This window comes from Ostrea edulis, chromosome 4, assembly GCF_947568905.1.
Source record: "Ostrea edulis chromosome 4, xbOstEdul1.1, whole genome shotgun sequence".
NCBI lineage: Eukaryota > Metazoa > Mollusca > Bivalvia > Ostreida > Ostreidae > Ostrea > Ostrea edulis.
Genome location: NC_079167.1, coordinates 83,533,121 through 83,547,351, shown reverse-complemented (window position 1 = coordinate 83,547,351; position 14,231 = coordinate 83,533,121). Strand labels below are relative to the sequence as shown.

The 14,231-nt window shown below is 34.4% G+C and overlaps 1 protein-coding gene across 3 annotated transcripts in view; it reads left to right on the top strand.

The window, feature by feature from the left end:
• Positions 1 to 1,984: 1,984 nt before the first annotated feature.
• The window catches only part of LOC125671499 (zinc finger ZZ-type and EF-hand domain-containing protein 1-like), an 81,905-nt gene continuing 69,658 nt past the window's right edge, over positions 1,985 to 14,231 (top strand). The window contains exons 1-20 of one of the 3 annotated variants that reach the window (XM_056163993.1): positions 1,985 to 2,133; positions 2,369 to 2,402; positions 4,223 to 4,304; positions 4,872 to 4,953; positions 5,209 to 5,280; positions 5,798 to 5,942; positions 6,281 to 6,345; positions 6,489 to 6,612; positions 6,783 to 6,888; positions 7,387 to 7,452; positions 7,556 to 7,702; positions 8,647 to 8,699; positions 9,032 to 9,110; positions 9,243 to 9,374; positions 9,462 to 9,578; positions 10,025 to 10,128; positions 10,280 to 10,465; positions 11,877 to 11,965; positions 13,214 to 13,272; positions 13,437 to 13,526. In XM_056163993.1, coding sequence (XP_056019968.1) covers positions 2,080 to 2,133; positions 2,369 to 2,402; positions 4,223 to 4,304; positions 4,872 to 4,953; positions 5,209 to 5,280; positions 5,798 to 5,942; positions 6,281 to 6,345; positions 6,489 to 6,612; positions 6,783 to 6,888; positions 7,387 to 7,452; positions 7,556 to 7,702; positions 8,647 to 8,699; positions 9,032 to 9,110; positions 9,243 to 9,374; positions 9,462 to 9,578; positions 10,025 to 10,128; positions 10,280 to 10,465; positions 11,877 to 11,965; positions 13,214 to 13,272; positions 13,437 to 13,526 — 1,886 coding nt within the window. In that variant the 5' untranslated portion in view covers positions 1,985 to 2,079. Of the gene's footprint in view, positions 2,134 to 2,368; positions 2,403 to 4,222; positions 4,305 to 4,871; positions 4,954 to 5,008; positions 5,022 to 5,208; positions 5,281 to 5,797; positions 5,943 to 6,280; positions 6,346 to 6,488; positions 6,613 to 6,782; positions 6,889 to 7,386; positions 7,453 to 7,555; positions 7,703 to 8,646; positions 8,700 to 9,031; positions 9,111 to 9,242; positions 9,375 to 9,461; positions 9,579 to 10,024; positions 10,129 to 10,279; positions 10,466 to 11,867; positions 11,966 to 13,213; positions 13,273 to 13,436; positions 13,527 to 14,231 lie in introns of those variants that run through there. The other 2 variants (XM_056163992.1, XM_056163994.1) reach the window with 2 other exon arrangements.

Below are 14,231 nucleotides of genomic sequence, written 5' to 3'. Positions count from 1 at the left end.
TTATTTTCGAAAATGCCACGTAGGGTGGTGTTTTTCTGGTGTCGGCAGATGAGATAGGTAACATAGAACGTGTCTGACTGCGTAATTCGGCATCAATTTTGTAAACTGATTTTTAATGATTGTTTCCCTCTATAGTAATATATAGTGAAAATAATTACCGGTGTGATACCTTGAAGGAAGTCGTGAATTTCACAATTTCCCGTTTTTCTCAGTCCTTCCCCTTTTCATCGGCTCAAAATCAGCACTGGATATCAAAACAAGAGGTTTGAAAAACAAAACGGTGTTTTAATAGGTCATTCAAAAAACATGACGCAATACACAATGCGAAATTTCAATTACATCTAAATACGTATCAACAACGTATTTCTTGCCTTATACAGCTAGAAAATCGTAAATATTTGTATAAACACCCATCTATATAGCATACACCGGCGGTTTTAACACTTAAAACTTCCAAAAGACGTATCAAAATTTCACATCGATTTTACAATACATATACCCCCCCCCCCTCCTCCTGCCTTGCGCAACTGTTAGATGGACTTTCCTTGACATTCATAAGCATCATACATAACTCTATGACGTCTTGATTCAATGTCCTTATTGTAAATTAGCCCAATTAAGAGATTTCGTATTTTTGCGTAGAGTTTAGAAATTTTATTTAATTTTTAATTTTATGTCATAAAGAGATATTCAGATAATTCATGGTAAATGCCCGTCAAGGTCACTCATATGAACATCAAAATGTCTCCTTAACACAGAAGATTTCAAATTATTCGTTTTAAGGGCCCAACACGCGAAGTAATATTTCTGGCACGATTTACGACAGTCCCCTCCGTAGTAGGATATCAAGGCTCTGACGGCGTAGGCCATAATTCTATTGCCGGCTTCTAAAGCGTTGACCAAAAAATTGTGTTCTGTCCTGCATATCAAGTTTATCACTAGATATTCTTACCGTTTTGAGCATTTTGAACACTTGCAATTCAACGTCACTATATCTAGCGCCCTTGATATTTGACCTACATCTTCTTTAGAACCAAAATTTAGGAAATGTTTTAGCTTAAATTTTTTGTAATGAACAGTTACATGGATGATTTCTGTATGATTTGTGTACACGTTTAAAAACGTCATATTATCCAGTCAGACTTTAGTCTTATTAATTTGTTTTAACCAGTATTTAGTCTTCTTAATGTGTTACCCCTGCTTTGAAGAAAGGCTAAATACGCACAACCCCCGATCGATTAGGGGGCTATTGTCTGATACACTAATCACCCGTGAGTATCAACTTGGTTTAATCTGTTAAGCGTAATTAATGGGCTCTTCTAGGATACCAAATTGACCAGTTGCAGATTCCATTATAGTACCGAAAATTGAATATTTTCACAAAACCAGAGATCTCACTCATATGAAATAATTAGCAATTTAAAAAAAATTATATATAAATTTAGGATTAAAAAGTTATTAAAATAGCAAATTTCATCATTCTTCTTTCTAATGAAACCATTTTTGCGGAAATATCTTGATTTTATACAAAGTTATTTCAATTTTAAAAGTACCACACGCGTCTCATATTTCACTGATGAAACAGGCAGAAATCACGATAGTCCCAAGGGGAAGTAAATCACCAGTTACGTCAGTTATCTTGCTCCGATCGCTATGTGCATGGGGTATACTATTGATGAATGAAACGGGCACCTGCTGTGCAAATTTGACATTTTTTGATGGAGATTTGGTTGTATTCAACCACATCCTACCAAAATAACGCGTAATTTCCTTCAAGTTGTTCGTCGTAAAATTCGTAATGTAATTAGATATGTAAAGCATTTAAGATCTAATAGAAGGGACTTTATTTTGATTAACTTTTCGAATTTTTTATAAATGCGCTTACAATTATGCGGGAAATATATTGTTTATTGGTAAAGTTTCTCCCAAATAAGTATACTCTCGCGAGAATATCGCGAATATTGAATGTTTATAACCGAATATTTTTAAGAACGAATTGTTGTGCGCCCGTAGTTTCGATTTCAGAAGCAGTTGCGGTCCACGAAATTTGTGGTAAAATACTGATGTGAATGTAGTCTGATGGGCAATAGTCCCAGCAATAGCGACGACGAAGACGACGAGGAACATAAAAAAGTAAGGATGTTGGAGTATTAATTGATTAGTGAGAAATAATCGTGTTTTTCTGTACTTGCATGACATGACACAGCTTTTATTTTTAAGGACATTGAAAATATTAAGTTCGCGTTAATCTTTAAACTAAAGATTAACTGTACAAATGTTCCAACTTGCAGAGTATAAATTGGAGACTTTGTAAATTACCATGGATGATTGTGTAGGGTTTTAATTCATTGGAACATTTCTCTTACAGATGGATGGTAATAGTTCCGATGGTGACGATGCAGGTAAGTTCCTTTTAACAGGTTGGGAACACTTCCCCTACAGCGAGATGTTCTCGCGAAAACGCAATTATCCTTCTTTAGCAAGAGTAATTATATCCCGCACAACCGAGAAAAACACCCTCGGAGTATCATCACTTCGTGTTTCACGTGAAAAGAAGAAAAAGTGCTAAAATGTCTGATACTTCTGCTAATATAGAAATCAAAACAAAAACACTCATGATGTGCGTTGGTTTCAGCCTCCTTCCCTCTTAAGCAGCAATGTTGATATGAAATTTATTAACAGTGTTGTCAATTTTATAGAGACAATTCGCGTCATGTGGAGTGTGTCGCACTTATTCAGCATTGCACAGAATTTGCCATTATTTTCAATTAAGACACCGAAACACCTGTTTATGGTAATGTTTACTTTCTCGCTAAAGAGGGATAATCACATTTTAGTGAAAAGATCTCACTATTGAGGAAGTGTTACCAACCTGTTTAAGCTAGTACTGATAAATTACTCCTCCACTTTCTTCACCTGTATCATTACATTGAATACAATTACGAGTTCAGACGTCATAGAATGCACAACATGTGGATAACACACGATCATTGGATTTTAACATTATTTGAAAATGTTCCCATTTATTAACAATGCAAAGTAACATTGTTTACTCATATAATCAGTCCAGGGATGGGGTAATTGAAAAATGTTATTGTAATTAGTCGTATTTAAATTTTATACATTATTATAAAATAATTGGATGTATTTGTAATTGGATTTGCTTTCAGTTACAAGTAATAAATGTATTTAAATGCATTCCAGAAAAGTCAAGTAATTTCAATTACATTTCAATTATATTCTTTATTGAAATTGAAAAGTTTGAAAATGATGGAATGCAAATGTCTGATAATAATGGTGTTAGATTGTTTCACTGTTTCTCATTGGGTGTTTATTGAACTGAATTTATTTATCTCATCACAATTACACAATTGTATAAAGAAATTTAATATTTTACATAAAAGTGATGGTAATAAATCGTTAAATGTTTCAAGATGATTAGATTCTCATCATGTCTATAAACTTGATGCAGCAATGCCACAGTGCCCAGGGCTATAAAGGTGAAGGTCTAATTTTGTTCAGGTGTGAACCCCTCTCATACCTGAGAACAATGGCACAGGTAGAAAAAATACCTGAGTTAGAGTTCACTTCACTCAAGATATTACATTCAGAACTAAACATGACTTACAACGTACTGAATGAATTTCAAGACCCAAAAATGCATCTGGAAATTTCAAAGCCAAATTTTCACAGAATTCATTAAAAAAAAAAGCTTGAAGACGAATCAAAGTAGGCATTTTGAAATAAACTTCCATACTTGAAATGTGTCAAATTATATTCTTCAAGGTAATTGAGAGTGATTAATTATATTGGTTAAAATCAATGTAATTGTAATTGCAAGTAATTGACAAAATCATCAATGTAATTAAAAGTATTTAATAACATTTTCAATGTAATTGACCCCATCCCTCATAATCACACAGACATTCCTTAATTCTATAAATGCATGCTGGATTCCTTTACAATCCGTTGCTCACTATAGCATGTGTTCTTAGATGCACTGGGTTTCCATGCATTACCCTAATCGAAACTGAAATTGTTCACCAAAGCTACATTGGCCATTGTGTTAAAATAAGTAGAATTTTAGTGCATTTTTTCTAACACAATAGCACTGTTACTCATAGTTTTATTTTATTCTTTAAAATATTGTTTGTTATATCATATAGTAAATATAGTAATATGAGTAAGATTCTCAAATTGATTTGTGGTTTATTTATTTTAGATGATAATAATAGCTTGAACCTGACAGATTTGTCTGGGTTGTTTAATCACACGAGTCTGCGAACACTGGCGGCCAACATCAAGTAAGAAGATGAAGTACCGTAAATCTGGTTATTTTTGCTGTCGATTAATTTTTAGCGTTTTTGCGAGTCAGTTGGATTTGCAAAAATATTTTTCTTATAAATAACTCTACCGATGGTGTTTCACTCATTTTATAATATGTTGTTACATAAATTAGCAAAAATAAGAAACATAAAGATAGATATATAGGGTTTTTACTCAAATTCACAAAAATAAATCGACGCAAAAATATCCAGATTTACGGTAGTGTATGAGAATTGCTCCACCAGAATACATATAAAGGGATGCAATAAGAGAATAACACATCAGATATATGATTTATTCAATACATTCAAATTTATCACTGTAGAATAAATGAGTTTAATGATAATAATGATGATAAAATGACTTATCTGATACATTGCCCAAGTCGCTCTATATTAGAAAAGTATAGATAAACACTATAGAAATAGCATAAAAAACAAGAGCTTTCATAAACAGAATCAAAACAAATGTTGTTCAACTGCCATGCCATTGTATTCTAAATCATCTTCTTTTGTGACCTTCAAAATAAACAATTTTGATTGCAGGGAGGAAGTTCCAGAGAATGTGCTGCAGCAGTATAGGTTTCAGATCCTCCGATGGCTGGAGGACAGAGAAAACAAATTAGAGGTACACTTGTTATTATGTTCATAGAAAATATTTTAAAATATTGTCACGACAGAGAAAACAAATTAGAGGTACGCTTGTTATTATGTTCATAGAAAGTATTTAAACATATTGTCAATATTTATCGAAATTCCTAAATGTTACTTGCAAAAGGAGCCTAGGATGAAAGGAAGGAAAAATGAAATGAGCGTGCTTATTCATTATTGTAAGTTTCTGTATGTGATCATCTGTACTGACATGGTGCAGCCATTGTTTCAGGAAACATTGACCATATCTCAGTTCTGTGACTGGCTCCAAAACAAGGGCGTGTCCCGGGAAGAAGCAGCAAGGGTGAGTATAAAACCAGGCATCAGTATTTCATTTCAGTACTTATATCAGTATCTCATATCAGTATTTCATGTCAGTACTTATATCAGTATCTCATGTCAGTACTTAAATCAGTATCTCATGTCAGTATTTCATGTCAGTACTTATATCAGTATCTCATGTCAGTATTTCATGTCAGTACTTATATCAGTATCTCATATCAGTATCTCATGTTAGTATCTCATATCAGTGTCCCATGTTATTATTCTATAGAGTTCAAGCAATATTGCAGATGAGTATGGGTGATACCCATATAGTTCACATATTGTAAGAGCATACCTGTACAACAAACTTTGTCTAGGGCAGGTTTTATAACACACACTAGAATGTTGATATTGAGATCCATTAAGTGTGACAGGTTATTATAGTAATTGAGAATTTGATTATCCATATACATGAATGTGTGTTTACACATACTTGTGTGTGGCTGTATGGAGCATTGTTGTGTACTTGTGTAAATGTACATGTATATTATTGACAGACTTTCCAGCAGTTTGACACAGATGGTAGTGGAGTGGTAGAGGTCAACACCATGCTGACCATTGTTAAATCCATGAATGGTCAGAATGTTATGGGAGAACTAGGTCGGAGCATCAGGATGCTGCAGGCATGCTCCCTCACTCCAGGTAAATGTCACTTCATGATAGCAAATTCCAAAATGGCAAGTATGAAATAATGTGTATCAGCACAAGAAATCCTTTCTAAAGCCAGACTAGAAAGTCAAGGTGATACTAGAATGTGGTTGTCCCATTGTTTCCACTTTGTATGACACTAACAGACTCGATACAATTCAATGTGTGTGTGATGGTGACCTTGATACAATTCAATGTGTGTGTGATGGTGACCTTGATACAATTCAATGTGTGTGTGATGGTGACCTTGATACAATTCAATGTGTGTGTGATGGTGACCTTGATACAATTCAATATGCGTGTGATGGTGAACTGATATTTTTGGTTTTCAGGATTTGTTGATGTGTATGCAAAAGACCATGATGCTGTGCAGCAACATGCGGAAAAAATACTGAAGGTAGACAGAACAAGACATGTTTGAATTTTTTATGACAATTAGGTCCAGTAAGATTAAACTACATGTGCAAAGTATTCTTTAGTTTCAAGTGATATACAGATAAATGATGTTTCAATTGTTCACCTGCTTGTTTCCCCCCTCAGTATCTGATCCGGAACAGATCTCCGAGTCTGAGTCTACCCTTTCCTTACCTGAACGGATTCAATAACACAGCTAGCATGAGGAACTTAGTCCTCAAGTCGACATTCCAGCAAATGAAGGACAAAGGTACGAGCTATTAGTATATAGTTTTGCAAAGACAATCTTTTCTAACGTAGATATACTGGGAGGATTAAAATTTAGGTAAGCACTTCAAAAAATTAGTTTTCTCCACCTTTTTCATGCTAACTTTTTTGTTTGATGGTAATGTTACATGTTATTTAAATATGTGACTGAAGGTTATGGACATGGACAAGGAAGTCTGGAGTCTGGGGAGGAAGTGAGGACAATAAACCCCTGCTACAGTAACATAGAAGTCTCCTCCAATACGTCAGACGCCTACAGGTAACCAGTAGATACTCGAATCTCTTACAGTTAACCAATAGACTCAAATCTCTTACGGGTAACCAGTAGATACTCGAATCTAATACAGGTAACCAGTAGATACTCGAATCTCATACAGGTAACCAGTAGATACTCGAATCTCTTACGGGTAACCAGTAGATACTCGAATCTCATACAGGTAACCAGTAGATACTCGAATCTCTTACGGGTAACCAGTAGATACTCGAATCTCATACGGGTAACCAGTAGATACTCGAATCTCATACAGGTAACCAGTAGATACTCGAATCTCATACAGGTAACCAGTAGATACTCGAATCTCTTACGGGTAACCAGTAGATATTCGAATCTCTTTCTTGAACTGAAATTGTAATGAAATAATTTCATTGATGTTCTTCATCTCTTCTTAAGCAAGACATATATTGAAAAATAAAACCTTGCGTAATTTGATATATAAGTGAATTAGGGAGTGTAATACTGGGTGTAATCACTTTTTAGATTGACAAATGGAGACCCAAACACATTTTGGCAGTCTGATGGGTCAGCTCGGTCACACTGGATCAGGTAAAATTAAATTTGTTAGACAATTTAAATCGATATAACCAAGGCTGTTCTTATTCTTGCCTTGTATCTCTATTTACAGTTTTACCAAAATGTTGTATTTCAGACTACATATAAAGAACAATGTAGTGATAAAGAACCTCAGTGCCACCGTTGCATCGTCAGATTCTAGTTATATGCCGGAGATGATTTCTGTGTCAGCTGGAAAAAACTTTCGCACCCTCAGGTCAATTAAGGAAGTTACCATTCCAAGGTAGGAAGCTGGCAGTTGTTGTGTTCATGTAATATGCTTAAAAATGTAGGTTATATTTGTATACATTACATTGATGTGAATGTGATATGGAAAGAGTGATAATTTCATAAGAAAATTTAAAGGTACCGTGGGAATTTCTGTTCTCCAAAACTTTACAAACTGTTTCGCAGTCAATTTTAGAAATTGTTCTACAACAGAGAATAGAGATGCTCTTTTAAAGGGAAAAAACTCACAATCTGATTTAAAGGCGGGGAAATTTTATATTCCAGAACTTTAAATAGATTCTGTTTTGTAGTTATGTTACAGGGGATGTAACTCTGCTCTGTTTTGTAGTTATGTTACAGGGGATGTTACTCTGATCTGTTTTGTAGTTATATTACAGGGGATGTAACTCTGCTCTGTTTTGTAGTTATGTTACAGGGGGATGTAACTCTGCTCTGTTTTGTAGTTATGTTACAGGGGATGTAACTCTGATCTGTTTTGTAGTTATATTACAGGGGATGTTACTCTGCTACAGAACTTTAAATAGATTCTGTTTTGTAGTTATGTTACAAGGGGATGTAACTCTGCTCTGTTTTGTAGTTATGTTACAAGGGGATGTAACTCTGCTCTGTTTTGTAGTTATGTTACAGGGGATGTAACTCTGCTCTGTTTTGTAGTTATGTTACAGGGGATGTTACTCTGCTGCAGAACTTTAAATAGATTCTGTTTTGTAGTTATGTTACAGAGGATGTAACTCTGCTCTGTTTTGTAGTTATGTTACAGGGGATGTAGCTCTGCTCTGTTTTGTAGTTATGTAACAGGGGATGTAACTCTGCTCTGTTTTGTAATTATGTCACAGGGGATGTAACTCTGCTCTGTTTTGTAGTTATGTTACAGGGGATGAAACTCTGATCTGTTTTGTAGTTATGTTACAGGGGATGTAACTCTGCTCTGTTTTGTAGTTATGTTACAGGGGATGTTACTCTGCTGCAGAACATGAAACACTACTATCCAAGTGAGTCATTACTGTTTACATTTATGTTTGTTTACATTTTACATGTGCATTTGTTTACATTTATGTTTGTTTACATGTGTATTTGTGTTTGTTTACTTGCATTTTACATGTGTATTTTTTAACTTCTATGTTTGTTTACATGTTATGTTTGTTTACATGTTATGTTTGTTTACATGTGTATTTGTTTACATGTATGTTTGTTTACATGTATACTTGTTTTGTTGAAAGTGTCTGAAAAAAAAAATTCTTTGCACAAAAACTGCCTCTAATAAATGACATCTTTTTAGTAATAGAGTAATAAGACTTTAAACCACTCTGTACTTTCATTTCAGTTATACAGATAAACATCAAGAGATGTAGGAATGATGGCTGTGATACACGAATACATGGAATCAAAACAGTTGGTTATAAGTAAGTAAACATTTTCAAATCTGTACATTTTTCACATGCTTAGAAATTTGTGTGATTTCTCTAAGCACTGATATTGAGTGATGTGACACAGAATGAAAGCGTAATTGAAATTGAGTTTTATTTTTTTTCCAGAGTGATTAGAGAGCTGGGTATCAGTGTAGCTGATGCCTCCGCCATGTGGTACCTACAAGTTTTGGCTACCACTGTAACCATGACGATACCACTGGCTCCACATTTGAGAACAGGAATTCTGGATCACACTAAGTATTCACATTGTATAGATTTTGTAGGTAAATTTTCATATGACAAACGAATAAACACACCAGATAATTTTGATGATTTTGTTTTTAGAAAAGCCCTTGGCCACATCCCTCCCCTGTCCCTGTGTCCAGTGAGTAGTGACAGGCCAAAGTTTCTGACCAAACACGTACTGCAAGAAGTGGAGAAGTTTGTTACTGATATAGCCTTGTGAGTGACTTAGAATGATCTCACTACTGTAAGATAGGAAAGAATACATGTATGAAAAAATGAGGATTTGTCAGTGTAATGATTTAAAAAATTAAACTCCCATGAAAATGAGGAATTTTACAATAGGATGTACATCTTGTTCAAATACTGTAGAATGACTTGTTTTCATAGAGTGAAATTTTTGTGGTTTGAGTAAAGAAAAATGTTCGTGGATTTCATTTTGTGGTTTGAGTGAAGAAACACGTTCGTGGGATTTCAGTTTGAGGTTGGAGAGTTGTTATTTACATGTAGTTTTTCGTATTTGCAGCTTTTTAAAATTTTTGAGTGTGTCGAATGAGGAAAACTAATGCAAAAATAAAGTCAATTCATGTACCATACAATGCTGTGGTGTAGGAGGTTATGAAAGGTTTAAATAAGAGCACTATGTAAGGCTTCTTTATTTACAGATATGATGGAGAGATCCTTACTGAAGGCCTACAAGTTCTGTTGTCATTTAACTTGGCCAGAGGAAATGTAGGGGCTCTGTTGCGAACAGTCAAATTACTGCAAGGTGTGTAGCCTTTAGATAATCTATGTTGTACATATATATAGTTTTTGTACCTTGTGCATGTGATATTGCAAAAATACAGCTAGTGTTGATTTAAAATGAGATCAATTCTAATCCCTAAAATGTTTTTATTACTGATTCAAAATTCTTTTAGAAAATCCTGAGACTTCCTTGCCGTGTGCAGACTTGCTACGACAGATGCAGCAGGCAAGAGATGCATGCTGGGAAAAAAGTGGACACCAGCTGACCTTTACTTTGAGTGGTTCAGATGGAGGTCAGAGTGATGAGAATACGGGGCCAGAAAATGTCCTGAACCATTCCTGGACAATGCCTGTTCAGTGTAAGTATCAATGTGGACAACTCTATATGTTAAATGCTTAATTGTCTGACCATCAATCTGGACAACTCTATATGTTAAATGCTTAATTGTCTGACCATCAATCTGGACAACTCTATATGTTAAATGCTTAATTGTCTGACCATCAATCTGGACAACTCTATATGTTAAATGCTTAATTGTCTGACCATCAATCTGGACAACTCTATATGTTAAATGCTTAATTGTCTGACCATCAATCTGGACAACTCTATATGTTAAATGCTTAATTGTCTGACCATCAATCTGGACAACTCTATATGTTAAATGCTTAATTGTCTGACCATCAATCTGGACAACTCTATATGTTAAATGCTTAATTGTCTGACCATCAATCTGGACAACTCTATATGTTAAATGCTTAATTGTCTGACCATGCCCGTTATGGCATTTCTTGGAATATCTTATTTGAATTCTAAGTCCCTCTGGACACAAGGCTAGATTTTCTGAAAGATGCTCATATTTTAACAGAAATGTACATGTAAGTGGTTTTAGCAGAATACACTGTACATAGCTTTGGTATTGACAATATACTGTACAGTTTCTGTACAACATACTGTACACAGTTAACATACAACATACTGTACATGGTTTCTATACAACATACTGTACATAGTTTCTGTACAACATACTGTACACAGTTAACATACAACATACTGTACATAATTTCCATACAACATACTGTACATGGTTTCTGTACAATATACTGTACATAGTTTCTGTACAACATACTGTACACAGTTAGCATACAACATACTGTACATAATTTCCATACAACATACTGTACATGGTTTCTGTACAATATACTGTACATAGTTTCTGTACAACATACTGTACACAGTTAACATACAATATACAGTACATAGTTTCTGTACAACATACTGTACACAGTTAACATACAACATACTGTACACAGTTAACATACAATATACTGTACATAGTATAAGGATGATATTCTGTACACACTTTTGAATTATCTCCTTGTTATTTTCACATTGTCTAAATCAGTTTTTGTTTTTAAGGCTTTGAGTAAAGGTAAACATTTTAAAGGGATCACTGAGAACGTTTATGAAGGAATTATAGAAATTGATCTTTTATTTGAGGGGATGGGGGCTTATACACTGTATATTAAGCTGTTATGGTTTAAAAATGTTTATTGTCAAATACAACAGCATTATGAAAACATTATGACCACTTGTTGTCAAACATTTAAGTTCTTTCAGGACTTGTTTCAGTAGAATGTTATGGACTAGTCTCGTCTGACAGTACAGCTGAAAATGTCTGGAAATCTTGTGTGTAATTCAGTGGCATCCAACCAGAGTATGGGATATGTCAAGTTATTTTTTTGTTTATTAATATGCTTTAGTTTTTACAGCCTCATACTTAACAAGTGATGGCAATACCAAGGTCAACATGGTCTTCAAATCGCCTGAAACCATCCAACTGTCTAAGCTGCGGATACGAGTAAGAGTTTTGTCTTTAAACTTTGAATGAGAACTTAGATGCTTGAGAGTAGGTATCTTCATTATGAGATCATGAGCTTCTCTTGAGCTGGAATGAAGTCGTGTAGTATAATGGCTAGTTGTAGTTGTCAGAAAATAATCAAATCCTGAGCTTACTTCATCTGTCACCAAAGTACGTAAGATTTAAACAAGTGTGGAATCGGTATTTTTTGTGTTGAATGAGGACTCGGATTTTGTGGATTTCTCTTACAGACAAATATGCCGACATATTGAATGCTGTAATCTTGTCAGATAGTTTAATTTTCAAATTTCAAAGCAATTGTCACAGACAATGAAGCCATCATTATTAGATTTTAGCAATCCACAAAAATTGACTCCATTTAAGTTCTGTGATCCCACAGTACAAGTTCGAATTAACCAGGACAGGATTTTATTATGGATCTAATCAGGAAATGCATGCGTGGTTTTGAAAGAACAAGGGACATTAATATTGGCTATATACCACCAAGATATTTTTCAACTTTTATACTATGCTTAATATTAACTAATTTTATTTACACAATATTCTATTATGACGTCATGGATATATGCTAATTTAAAAGATGAGTTGGGTGTTTTTTTTCAAAATCAGCAATAAGTAAATGGTAAATATCATATATGACTGAAACGAAAAAATATTCACCTTTCTATCTGCAAAATGTGGTCTGTTTATGAAATGCAGCCGATTTTAGCAACAGCCAATAATGTCCCTTGCTCTTATATTACAGTGGTTTGCATGCATTTGTTAAAACGTTTACATGATTATGTTGTGTAAAGTGTAAGTGCATGTTTAACTCTAAAGGGAGAAAGTAAAGGATACAGGCAATGCATTGGTTAGGTAGACTAGACTCTGGGCACAATGTAAAGTAGGGGACTATTCGTAAAATCATACTTGTAGTCATGAGAACGGTATTTATATTATGAGGTGATTGGCTGTAACATTACACTGGGAAATAGTTCATATATTCCAGCACATGTATTGGGGAAAGGCTTGCACCTGTTCTTGTATTCTCATAATTTGCATCTGCAAAGATATTCTATGTGATCAAAAATGTAAAAGAAGATGTAATGATTTGTTTATATTTATAAGTTTAAATCTTAATTTTGGAAAAAAATTCTTTTTTAAGAAAAATCCAGTTGACCAATATCTTATGTTATCGTTGCATGTCGCCTCACTCATTTTTCATGTTAGATTGAATTACTTCTGTAGGTTGCATCAGGTGGCAAAGGGGCCCAAAGAGGAATGGTGTTTGTTTTCAAAGATGATAGGTAGGTGTCCATTGTCACTTTGATATTACGATAGGGAAAAGGTTAGAGTAAAACAGTTTTGAATGGTGCTGTTTTTGGGATTTCAATAGCAACTTGTCACAAATGGTAAATTTATACATATGTCGGATTGTAAATGCTTGCTTATCCACTGAAATTAATTTCAGATCCAAATTTGAAATGGCTAAAATGACAGAGAGGTTTAAATCATATGACACGTGGGGAAGACAGGAGTATGACTACAGTGTACAAGTTAGGTAAGTAGTTGTCATGACGACCTTTAGGTTATTGTACAATGATGGAGATTTTCATGGAGATAGCACAGAGAGCAGATCAGTTAGCATTGTGAAGGAACGATGCAGAGAAGAGCTTGTTAGTCTAGTCCCCTACCGATGAAGTCGAAGGGGACTTTAGGTTTGTGCTCCGTCCGTCTGTCTATCTGTCCATCTGTCTATCTGTTCGTCTGTCTGTCTATCCATCAGTTTAGTTTTCTGCAGAGAAGAGCTTGTTTTATCTGAGTGACTGGAATTGATAATGACCTTCCTTAATATTACCCTGTTAAACTCCAATCTTTGAAGCTTTAAAGAAAGACAAAATCTTATTTTTCACAAGAGACCAGGTTCAATACTGTTTCGCACAATTTGTTTCTGAATATTTACAGTCATTTGGGGCACTTGACATCAAATGACATGCAATTTCTCAATGTTTGCTCAAATTTAGATAAATTGCTAATTTTTTGAAGGTTTTTCTTTCTGGAAACAGAGTGCAGCTCTGGACCCCAAAAGATTCTATCACTGAAGTGCACATTCTAAAATATAACGATTGTCCAGGACTGCACTTAATATTTTTTTGAGAGAAAAACTGCATGAAAAATACTAAAATGGTAGGAAAACACCCATTTTTTGATTTCATAATTCTGAATTTGGGTCATTTGATCAAATTGAGAATAACAACTGAGTTGC